Here is a 13,188-nt window from a genome sequence, read left to right as displayed (position 1 = left end):
TGGTTCATTTTTAACACAGCCCCAAATGTTAATTATTTATTTATGATTTAAGCATTTTAATTCGATTGATTGATTGATTGACTGATTGGTTGGTTGATTGATTGATTGGTTGGTTGATTGATTGATTGATTGACATTTTAAAATTAAGAATATTTATACACTGCAAGAAGAAAGCAATTCATTTTAATAAAACATATTTATAACAACATTTGTTTTATTTCTAATACGCATATTTTTAAATTATATAAAATTTAATTGCGTACTAAGTGAATTTGTTACCTTTGCGGACACTATGTTGGCCAAACCAAAACTAGTGATAATAAATAAAACACACGTTGCTGTATTTTAAAACTATCAGTGACATTAACTTAATTTTAATTATTCCTAGCTGATCTCAGTCTTATCTTATTAAATTTTAGTTAACGAAAATGTTATTTTTGTGGAACGTATTTGTGATTTTTAAATTTATAATTCGTTCTCGCTTGTTTCAATTTTGGTATTTACAGTATATATTATGTAAGATGACAAACGAAAAAGCTTTGGGGTTTTTTAGCTGTTTCTAATATTAAAATTGTAAAAAGTCAAGCAATTAAAAATTTTAAATTCAATGGATAAGCATATTGTTATTATATAAATTTTTGATAAGACTACATCTTGAATATGATGTTAATATTTGGATGCCACACGAAAAAAATAAAATTAATGCCATTGAACATATTCAAAAAAGAGCTACAGATTAATTAAATGCTGCAAAAATATATCTTACGAAGATCGGTTGGTATATTGTCATTTGCCTACTTTACTATACAGACGTGTTTTCAATCAATTCAATCAATTTTACAAACAGATGGGTCTAAATCCGCTCTGAACTTCGTAAGTGATGGAAAAGTAGTCAGAGGAGTTAGAGAGTTCCAACACCTGCAATTCAATTCTCGTGTGCCAAAGCCATATTTTATATTGATATAATTTCCAATAGATGCGCAAGTCATTTATAACAGGAACACATGCTTAATCAAAGCAAAGCATTAAACGATTTGCAGTCGTTTTTCTTAATTTGAATCAGATTACCAAGCAACTATTTTTACCATCACCAACATTTGACAATTTAGTAGAAAGTTTTTCCAATGCAAAATCAAACATTTTCTCAGTTTTAGATTTATTCTCAGAATTTTATGAGTTACCATTTAATCTTGAAACACGATGGACACTACGAGCTTACCAAACTTTTTCAAGAACTTGTTAATTCACTATTCTTATTCCAATTACTCAATCTGTTTTGAAACCATCTTAACATATGGTGATGATTTTATTTGTTTTACGAATGGAATAAATTACCATTTCAAACATTTGAATGACAATTTTGATCGCATTCGTGACGCAAGTCCAGAGTTGCATCCTAAAAAATATAAGGTTGCAAAAAAAAGTTCTTTACTTAGGCTACTATATCAGGTTTAGAAACTGATTATGATAAAATTTAATTTAATCAAAACTTTACAGTTTATCGATTCATTTTTTATTATAAACTTATTAAACGCAAAAATTCTTTTAAAACTCGAAGACGGCAGCCTTATGTTTGCAACGAATTGAAACGAATCTGCGTATGTCCCTGTTAATGATTTCTTAATTTCGATAATTACTAAAAAGTATCATTAAAAACAAAAGTAAAATTGTTTATGTTCAACAGTGATCATTGTTTCTAATACCTAATGAAAAACGACGTTCGAACCAGAGTAAAGCAGTTAAGTTCCACTTTAGGCTGCTCTCTAAGTAGTCGTTGTAACTGATATAATTGAAGCTCATTTGAGTCTACCGCTAAATTGAACTTTTCTGGTTCTGGCACAAGTAGCTTCGCAGGTAAATTATGGAATAATTTGTCTCCAAAATGTCGTCCACCTAGAATCTTAATACTTGCAGACAGCTCAAATCTCATCTTTTTATTCAAATTTTTTAATGTTGATATCAATTAACATTACATTTGCGGTATTTAGCGAAACACTGTAAGTTAGCTAATTACATGATATGATTTTGCGTTACTGGGTATGTTTAAAGTGTACATTTTTAGAAAAACCATCCGTCAGGACCACTTGTCAATCTTAATCGAGTCATCCGCATTTCGTGACAGTTTTGTTAGGAAGTTAAAGTACTCAATTTATTATAATTTTTAAAATGGTTTAGGCGGCTATTTACGTCTGTTGTTTAACCGATTTATTTTCTGGTGTTAATTTCCAGGGACACGTTGTAAATAATTACAACGTGACGGCTGAAAATTTTCGTCGCTAACAAAAATAGAAATGATGCCCAAAATAATAATTATTTATTTTATCTTAACAATATAGAAATGTGAAAACGCTAGTATGACGTACAATACATGACAGATTTATTTGCAAGTGCACAGTTTGTTGAATTGTTTTACTGCTTTTTTACAATTAATCACAATTTCAATAAAGAGCCAAAACGAAACTAGATAATTTATATTATATAATTTATATTATTTATATTATTAAAATGTATGTTAAATATTTTTTACAATTATATAATTGATTTTGTGTACCAAAAAATTTTTAATGAAACCTCAATTTAACTAATGAAAACGTGAGGTGAAAATTTTTAGCTTCCAGCAGAAATTGAAAGGGCGTCTAAAGTAATAAATAATATATTTTTAATGTTTTCAAAAAATATCTAATTTTTTAACAAAATGGAATTGTTGTTTGTTTCATTCGTTTTTTATCAAATGAAAAAATTTTATTTCTCAGGAGAATTGAAAAAAAATTTATCAGATATTGACTTCATTATAACGGTATTTTTTCAACATAAAACAATATTTTGATGGCTTTATGATATGTTCAATTTTTTTTAAATTTTCAAATTGCACTGTGTAATAGGGGGGAGTGAATTTGGCAAACAAAAATTTTCCTATTTTTTAATTTTCTGTATCGTTAATCGTTGACCCTATGGGAAAGCATCATTGGTACAAAAAATTAAAAATCTGCGACTTTATCTCGAGGTGGCGCACTATGAAGGCATTTCATAAAAAAAACTGTATTTGTACTTCTAACTAGAAAATATTTTTTCAATGCGCTTAAGAACTAATTTGTCTTTGTTATTTGTTTCAGCATCTGGTAGTTCTTCAACTGATATATCAGATGAGCATGAGATTCGCATCATAGAAACGCCACGTCGATCTGGCAAAGAAACTCAACAAATGAGAGGTTAGTTGCAAAATCTAGCTACCGAACTGGAATTTCTGATCGATCTGCTGCATTTATTGTTAACGCTGCCTTGCTTGATTCGAATGTTATTAGAACAGACGATTCATCAAAAGTAATAAACAGAAGCAAAATACGTCGAGAGCGAAAAAAAGTACGCAAACATTTGCAATATGCTGAGGGCAATAAAATTATTACAGCTATTTATTCCGACGGTCGTAAAGACAAGACTTTAGTCATGAATACTACTAACAATACAGCACATCGGAAAACTATTACTGAGGAGCATATTTCTCTCTTGTCAGAGCCAGATTCGGAATACACCGGTCATCTCTCTATTGATTCTGGAAGAGCAAATACGATTGAAAAAAGCATTGTTGATTTTCTTGAAATGAAATCTGACTTTCGTTCTTCCTTGTTGGCAATTGGATGCGATGGCACAACGGTAAATACGGGACACAAAAATTGAGTCATTGTTTTACTAGAAAAACACCTAAAACGACCTTTGTTACACGCAAATGAATTACCGTTTCGCATTTGTTCTCCAGTCTCGACGGTACTACAACAGGCCCTAATAGCTTTTCTGGCAGCCTAGGAAAAAGGCTCGACAACTGTTTCGACCTCAAAGTTTGAACCAATCCCAACATTTGAACCAATTCCAACAGAATTGCCAAACCTGAACACTGATTTGCTAAGCACCGATCAAAAATATCTGTATCAGATGTGCTTCGCAATTTCTGCTGGTACGCTATTACCAAACTTAGCTATTAAAGATCCAGGAAAACTGACACATTCTCGATGGTTGACTTGCGCAAACAGGATTCTTCGGTTATATATTTGAACAACTAACCCGACGGAAAACTTGAAAGAATTAGCCAATTTCATCATGAAAGTTTACGCACCAACCTGGTTTGATATCAAGACAAAATCATCTTGTAAATATGGTTCAATTCATGTGTTCAACATGGTTAAAAGGTGTTTGCCTAAAAAACATTGTCTTTAAAACCGTTCCAAAAAATATAGCGACATAGAAATTTCAAATGACATTTCTTCAAAATGTCTTTTTGAAATTGAAAAGTATCCTTGCCACACTCACACTTCAAGCTCGTGACAGAGGCTTCAACATCTGTTTGTGGACCAGAAGCTAGAGATAAATTTATTCGAACTAGAATAAAAGCCAGACAAGATATACAAATTGTCAACACCAAATCTCAGTATTTTGGTAAAAAAGAAGGTGCGGAGACTTTGGAATTACGACATTAGAACAATTGTTTTTATTTTGATTTAATAATAACTATCAAATGTACTAGTAATTTTTAGTATCAGAATACAAAATATATAGAAGCATTGTGTAAAATAAAGTTCCGTCAGTAAATCAAAAGTTGATTTATTTCAAAGTTCAAACCAGATGTGCCACCTGAAGATTTTGATTTAGAAAGCTAAAATTTTGCGCGAACACATCTTAGACAATGGGTCATTGATTGGCAGTACAGGAATATTAAAATTAAAAAAAAATTTTCATTCCACCCTAGTGTGTATAACAATAAATACGTTATCGCTTTTTTTCATTTTTTTTACGAATTTGACAGTGAGCCCAAACTGTTTTTTTATATGCTTACATCATATTTTACATCATAATTTTCAATTATCTTTCATAATATATAATAAGTTTTGGGTTGCGACTTGATTCGATTTTTAAACGATTTTTTTCTAGACATGCCGTCATGGATAAAATGGATATGGCATAAAAATTAATTTATAACAAAAATTGTTTTTTATTCTATGGATCAAGCATCGTCGTTGTCTTCGTCAGCGTCTTTGATTAATCGTCTGATCTGAAATTATCGCTTGCGAAGCTTTTGTCTCGTCTGCTGTTTTAAATTCGATTTCGTATAGCATTTTATATATTATATACTATATTTAGTACATTTAAAAAAGAAAACGGATTAGTATAGTTTTCTGCATTTATACATTTCGTTTTATACATTTTACATTCCTACATACATATACGTACACATACATAAATAGTTAAGTACACATGACATGGAGATTAAACTATTAGAGAATCTTAATTTTTAACTTATCAAAATAATATTAAAAACAATAATACATTTTTAATTAGAAAATGATTTGACAGACACCGATTCTCAACCAAATCAAAATGCCTGTGTGTTTCATTACAAAATGCCACTCATCTTATTTAAATGAAAATTTTACTTTACACAGATTAATTTAATTTAGACTATACTATACACTATACTATAGCTATAAAATATAACACTATACAACATATATATATATATATATATATATATATATATAAATATAAATACATTAATAATCAGCAAACAATTATATATAATAATATAATATAATAGTAATAAATAATATTAGTAACATAATAAATGCATTAAATGGTTATGTTAACTCAAAGTTGTATAAATAATATGTGCTGATATTAATTAAGTTAAATTTAAGTTCAGACTGCCAAAGAATGATATTAAGAGAATGCAATGGGAAAACCTCATTAAAAAACACATTGACAATTACGATGAAAAAAAAGATTTTAATTTGTAGCAAACATTTTACACCGGAAAGTTTTCATAAAGTTGGTTTGAAAATTTTTCTTCAAAAAGATGCTTTTCCAACGATATTTGACAAGGTTAGTGTTACGTAGGTATATAAAAACCAATCATTTCAAATTTCAGTTGTATAATTTAAATGTTTTTAAAGTTATAATTTTGAAATTAAGATATTGTTGTCAGGATAATTTTTCTGAAGTGTTCTTTATTTATGTTATGATTTATTATATACCGAAAACAAAGTTATTTTAATTTTTGAAGTTCTGGTTTTATCGTAATTTAAACATTTTGTATTTTTAGCCTTCTTCAGATGTAAAGTTAGTTTCCGATAAAATTTCAGCAACGTTAATAACTGATATGATGTCAAGTGTAAATTTGGTTCGTATTTTTATGCCTATAATATATTATCAAGATTGTGTTACATTTTAAGCCACCAAGTGTTATAAATTTCAGTTTTTATTAAATATTTTTAAAAATTTGCTTTGCATTAAGTTTTGTTATATTTATATTAAAACATAAGAAGCATGTTTATGTTTTATACATAAGATAGAAACATAATTAAACATTTGTCTTGTCGTTCTGACCGGAGTTGTCACCTTAAAGATATTAATTAGTCCAGTGTTAATAAAACTTTAATAATTTAACATTTCAGTTACTCTCAACATCGTCGCGGCCAATTGAAAAACCATCAACATATGCTGTTAAATTGGTTTGTATGTTTGACAGGTTATAACATAATATACGCATCAAATAAAATTTATTAAACTTTCAAATACAAATAGTTATCTAAAGAAATTTTTATATGGCTTGCATTCATTGATGCTTCTATTTCAAAAAGCTGAATTGTCATTTAAAAAATTACTTTATGAAATTATGGAATATATACTTAAAATGTAACAGACTGGTATTGATGCTTTGACGCTGAGAAGTTTGAAAAGGAAAACTAATCAAATAAGTACGACATTGACTAAAACAAGGAAAGTGTTGTACGGCTGCAATAGAAGAATAAAGAAAAATAAATTAAATGTTCAGGCATTTAAAGAAAAAATTTAAAAACTTAAAGAAATCAATGATGAACTGAACTCAAGATTGGTTGTAAATTCCGGTAAGAAAATTTTATAAATTAGAAACTATTTTTTCACTATACATTTTTTGTTGAAATTGTATCATCGCTTCCAACCCAAAAATTTATTCTAACGTACAAATTCAGTCAGGATCATCTGGAGTTGTTCTTCAACTTTATCAGAAGTGCAGGTTTGAAAATATATAAAGTAATTTTTAAAACACTTTAACTTCGTATATTATAATTTGACTTAGGAAAATGCAATGACAATCCCAATGTACAACAGTTGGAAACCATCTTTAAACGAGTTTATTTCAGATGTGGGATTGTCCCTGGGAAAACAGGTTATTCAAAAATTAAAAATACATACCTTTTAGAAGATATTTTATGTTTATCATTATTTAATTTTTTAGGCAATGTACAGGAACAATTAAAAAAAATTCTGAATTAAAAATACCCGAAGAACAATTTCAACATATTTTTGAGGAAGCTATTTTAGAACTGGAGTTTCTAAATTAAAACACAATGTCAACTATTATCGATAATGCAGTGACATATATTGCTGGATGGGTGGTTCGAAAAGTAACCCAGATGATAGATTGTAATCAATGCTGGCTAGCACTTGTTGAAATAAAAGGTAGAGTCGTCATGTTTTACCAACAGCTACTTATATTAAAGGACGACGGTGGTTTGGTTTTTTTTTCTCGTGGTGTCGTCAAGGTTATTAAAATAATTGATTTATAAAAATTTTTGCTTTATGCTTTTTCTATATCATCATCATAAAACAGTATACAAGAAAACATAGATTACAACTGAATAACAATAGGAACAATGCATTAACAATCATTAACAACATTGCCAATAACAGACGGCTACCAATAATCAACGTTTTGCGTCCAGAGACCCTGTTTCCCGAGGTAGGACGTATTGGTAGACGGCTACCAATAAACTATTCCTAACATTTAATAAACAGATTTGTCATGTAACAGAGAGGCAATTAAAAATGGAAACCGAGCAACATAAAATGAATACTGAATTGGTAGTTTCAAATGTTTTTAAAAGGTTGGCCAATGAAGATTTATTAAATCTCAAGGAATAACAGATACATTTAATGGATTAAATAATCATTATTTTGCTTTTCAACTTATTGCAAAAACATATATAAATGTACGTTCATTTCATTTCGCAAAAACCACAAATCAAATTAAAATCTGTTCTAAATTGCATACGTTAATACATTTCAAGGGACAATAAAATCATTTACCAATGAAAAGATTTATCAACCATTTGTAAATTTTGAATTGTTTGATTTACTTAGTAATTATATTTGTTTCATATATATATGAAACATTCTTTTGCTATCTGTTGGTAAAATCTGTATTTTTTATTTGGTCATTATGTTTTCATAAAACCTGTCACTCTAACATCTTCATTATTTAATATTTCTTTTTTTTTTATTTATGAAATCATTATTTGCAACATATTTCAACATACTTTAGCATACTTCAATCATATTCCATTTCTAATTGAGTTTTCACATTTGATTCAATCAGTTGAAACAATAATGCATCAACAACTATTTAAATTCTTCATTGTTTTGGAATTTGTTTTTTCATTCAAAACATTAAACGATTGGCCTTCAATTTTTTATTCCTTTCATAATTAGTTTTTGAAATTATGCTGACGACAAAAAATTTTTAATATTGTAAATATAAATTAAACCCCATTATTGAAAAATGCTCATTATACCTTTTTATATATTCATCAACTAACAAAATTATTTTCAAGTATGTTAAAGTATGTTGAAATATATATATAAGTATAAGGTAAAACGTGAGATAGGTACTCCTGTGAGATAGGTACTCCTATGGTATCGTCCATGTTTAAAAACAATCATAATGTACTTTTAATAAATTAACTCCACCCATTTTGAATTATCTAGCGCTTGATTATTTATTTATATCAAATTGAAAATAATTTAATACAAGTTAATTCTTAGGTAAGTAGTTTAATACAGTAAAAGTAATACAGTTTTTACACCATTGGGGAATGACCAAACTGTCCTCTCCTCTTAACTGTGCTCTCCTCAAGACTCAACATCAAAATCTTTTTTGATATACTACATAAAAAATTAAAATAAAACAACACGTTTTTAATATTGTTATGGAAGAAAATCATTCATAGTTGTCTGTTTGCCAAAACATTTTGTTTTTATCAATTCAATTTCTAAAATATTTTCAATGTTCTCAGAAAATTGTAACAATTCTCTATTGCCCATATGTATCGAATAGGAAGTTAGCTTCCTGGCACATTGTAATGCCATCTTTGTAGAAACTTCTTGGACTAGAGCCTCTTCTTCCTCTTCATCATCTTGGACTTCAAATTGTTCATGATTTTCAGAACTTTGTGGGCTATGGATTGAGTCATCATTGTTATCCATGGTTACAAAATTCTCCCAAGTAACAGAACCCAAAAGGCTGGTTATGGTAGGATCAGCTTCAATCAGCTGCACATCTGTATTTCCGCAACCAAATTCTTCAGCAATTTTTCGTATGCTAACTCCATAATTTAATTTTTTCACCACCAGCATTTTTTCTTCCAAGTTTAAAAATTTTTTTCGCAGAGTCGACTCCATTATTACACAACAGTTTATCAACACGACCGCGATAAAAATCAAAGAGCGAAAATAATTTTTTTAAATAACCAAAGATCATCAAAGTTTCTTTAGCGCATTCCATAGAATAGAATAAATACAAATATTCAAATTAGATGGCGCATTTTATCAAATATTTCATGTGTTTTTGTTATAAATTGTCCGCTCTTTAAGACATAAAAGTCAATTTGTACTTAAAACCCTGTCCGTAGTTCGTTCCTTTAAAATGTCCGTTCTTTAGGGTCTATTTAACATGCAAAACGGTTCCGTGCCAAGCAATACTGTCCGTTACTCTTATCTGTCCGTTCTTTAGGGTCCCGCTCTAGAGGACTTTTACTGTACAAGTTAATTCTTAGGTAAGTTTTTTAGATCATTACTTGTCAAATATCAATGGCTTATGGAGTGGTTAACAGGGTTAGGGTTAGGGCCTCCATTTTTAACAAAATTTTCAATCATTTCACAAATTCGCTCACTTTCAACGGTCGAACAAGGAGCTTTTTTCCGGAGAGGAGTTGGAGGGTGATTTTTTTTATCGTTCGAGTCAAAAGTTACGATCGTATTTCTTTTATTTAAAATGTTAAAATTTTAATTTTTGTCAAATTGTTATTCAATGTAGTAATTAATTACTTTAATTTCATATAAATTTAAAAAAATAAAATCGACATTACCGAAAATAATTAAAAGTTGAAAAAATTGAGATTCTTTGCATAATACACATCCCTGCTTCAAATCATACGAAAGTGTTGTATATAAGCGTTAAATAGGCCTCCCCTTACGAAGGTAATGTTCGCGATGGTTTTGGCCTATCTAACAGGCGGAACCAATATTGTCAAATTGGCTGAACAGTTTGAACTAATATATTTTCGTTTAATAATATTACACGGAATAATTAAAAATTTAATTTTATTATATAAGCATCTGCGTCTCGTTATTTTTTTGAAACGATACGATTTCGGCTACGATGAAGCGTATCTAACAGGCGGACTCTATCATGTCAAATCGGCTGAACAGTTTGATCTAATAAATTTTCGTTTAATGAAAATACACAGAATTATTAAAAATTAATTTTGTTACATAAGAATCTGCGTCTCGTTATTATTTTGAAAACGATATAACGATACGATAACAATATGATAACGAGGTATTGAAGACTATATATTGATATAATAAAATCATGTGCACAAGTATGTGCACAAGTTGTATGATGATTTTTTGAGTTTTTGAAAGATAGTATTTGAACCAAAACATCGCGCATAACAATGACGCTTGGCACATTTACAGTCTGCCTTTAGTTGTTTTCCCGCCAACTCCGCTTTACAAAATGTACTGTATTAAAACAGAAAAAGGTTAAAGGTCAATTACACTCTTCCAAAGTTCAGAGGATTCAACAGAGCGCAAAACATCGTAGATGAACATTGTGCTAAACGACGCATTACACACGAAGCATGTGATATGCGGGGAACTTTTTGTCACATTCGAATCCGTTTACTGCGTAACAGCACCAGGAGACCTTAACCATTAGACCATCACGCCGCCCAGTCATTTCGCCCAAAAAACAGCCATTCAATTAAAAAATTAAACCAAAGTTTGTTTTGTTTGTATTTTTTATTTGATACAAGACTTTTTGGAGAATGTCTCTTTTTAATAACGATACGATATTTTTAGAGTCTTTATTAAACCAAAGTCATTCAATTGGAAAAAATTAAATAAGTTTTAATGTTTTATAACTCTTTATTTTTTTTACAATGTGCACTTGTACCATTTCCACACATTGAAATAATGGTACGAGACGAAAATTGTGTCTTTTATTTTTTATTTCGATATGATAGACTTTCCTAAAATTGTCTTGTTTAAATAACGATAGGAGTTCTCTGGTAATGTTATTAAAAGATACGAGATTTTTCGTATCGTTTTATAATCGTATCGTTTTATTTCTTTTACCGTTATTATTATTAAATCTCTGTCGATTGGTAACGAAAATAACGGTTCGAGACGCAGGTGCATAGTATAAGATTCTATATATTATTTTGTTGACATTGTAATACAGTATATTTTCGAATATTTTAAAATTGTGTTATACTTTGATTTATAAATTAATTTTAATGAGCTCAGTGAATTAAACAGAAACTGTAAAGAAGTATTGGACTTAATTATGGAAGTTTTTGGTCCTTGTTATTATCTCTCAAACAACCTAAGTGCACCACAGTTTTGAAGTTTCCTGTATCTGATGTGTTACAACGTCATTCCTGGTCTTGCTTGTAGTATAGTTTATAATTTGATTAGCACAAAATGGCAATACCAAAATAAAATACCGTGATTGTACTTTTTGGACTTTTTTAAATTTTAGATGTTTTTCAGATCATGTTTTGAAACGGAATAAAATTAAAAAAAATACTTTTAAAATTATGCTGCGTGTTTAAACTCTAGTGTAATTTTTGAAAGAAATGTTCATGTTTTAATTCTCGTGTTTTAATTCGCGGCATTCTTTTCTTTTCTTTAAACGAGTTATTTGCTACAAATTTTTGTACCAGATCCCCGTTTTTTGTTGGCTTCTCTAAAAAGAATTACATTTATACTAATATAAATTGTTTTAATTTCACACGTAGTGGCAGTTGATGACTCAACTTCCTTCATTGTTTTTTGGCCCAAGGTGACATAAAAATTACATCACAAAACGGACCGGATTCGCGTACATCCAGATGTTTATGTTTCGGCAGTAGATACCGTCAGTGAAACAAGACGTTGCTCGTATATCAAAATTAGTCGAATGGAATAGAATTAGTCTATTGTTAACAGTTCAACGTAATCGACAAATTTTTACTGTTAATTTGAAACAAGAAATAGCGAATGGTCAGAGAAAAGTTACTAAAGGTTTTTTATAACTAAAAATTGTACGAAGCCGCAAAAATAAATGTTACGATAACTGTTAGCGATATTGATACCTGTAGTGTTCAATTACCAATTCATGCACATAAAATTTTGATTTTCAGCACACACCACACACACACACACATATATATAGCTATCACAATACGTGGGCTAGTAATACTTGGTACATATATATTTATTCAATCGCTAGGGTTTAGACTTTTTTAATACTAAACGTTTTTCTTTTATTATTATAACGTATTATTATATTTTTTTGTTTTCATACATTTCAATTAAAGCTAAAACTTATATTTTATAAATATGCTGTATTAATTTGTCGCAAAAACACTATAGTTTATACGCCCCATTGCAACCGCTGAAACGGAAAAATAAAAAGCCATGGGTAAGTGATGAAATAATCAAATTATCAAAGAAACAGAATAAACTCTATATAAAAAAAAACAATTTCAACACCTACTACAGAGAATATAAATAAATATAAGCGATTCAGAAATTATTTTACATCATTTAAACGAAAGGAAAAAAAAAATTACTTTAGTCAAAGATTTAATGATGCAAAAAGCTGTTCAAAGAAAAAGTGGGAGATAATAAATGGTATAATGAATAAAAATCAACAGTTGAATGATATCAATAAAATAAAAGTCAACAATAACATAATCGATAATGCAGAAGAAATGTGTAACTGTTTCAATGAATATTTTATTAAAATTACTGAAAATTTGCTTGAAAATCAAACAGTTAATGAATCTTCAAAAATAAACAACTACATTTGTAAATCCATATACATTAACTCCA

General features: G+C 29.1%; 2 protein-coding genes across 2 annotated transcripts; one reads left to right on the top strand and one right to left on the bottom strand.

Moving 5' to 3' along the window:
• Positions 1-3,073: 3,073 nt before the first annotated feature.
• HELRODRAFT_164120 (hypothetical protein) lies at positions 3,074-4,469 on the top strand (the record flags this gene model as incomplete). Its single annotated transcript, XM_009029147.1, has 4 exons — positions 3,074-3,209; positions 3,872-3,949; positions 4,076-4,173; positions 4,311-4,469. The coding sequence occupies 4 exons, from the start codon at positions 3,074-3,076 to the stop codon at positions 4,467-4,469; spliced, it is 471 nt and encodes a 156-aa protein (XP_009027395.1).
• Positions 4,470-9,012: 4,543 nt separating this feature from the next.
• Positions 9,013-9,486, bottom strand: HELRODRAFT_164119 (hypothetical protein; the record flags this gene model as incomplete). Its single annotated transcript, XM_009029146.1, has 1 exon — positions 9,013-9,486. The coding sequence occupies one exon, from the start codon at positions 9,484-9,486 to the stop codon at positions 9,013-9,015; it is 474 nt and encodes a 157-aa protein (XP_009027394.1).
• Between the last annotated feature and the right edge of the window lie 3,702 nt (positions 9,487-13,188).

The sequence above is a fragment of the Helobdella robusta genome (assembly GCF_000326865.2).
Source record: "Helobdella robusta unplaced genomic scaffold HELROscaffold_6, whole genome shotgun sequence".
Classification (NCBI taxonomy): Eukaryota; Metazoa; Annelida; class Clitellata; order Rhynchobdellida; family Glossiphoniidae; genus Helobdella; species Helobdella robusta.
Note: the sequence above shows the minus strand (reverse complement) of the source record. Positions and strands in the feature narration are given on the sequence as shown.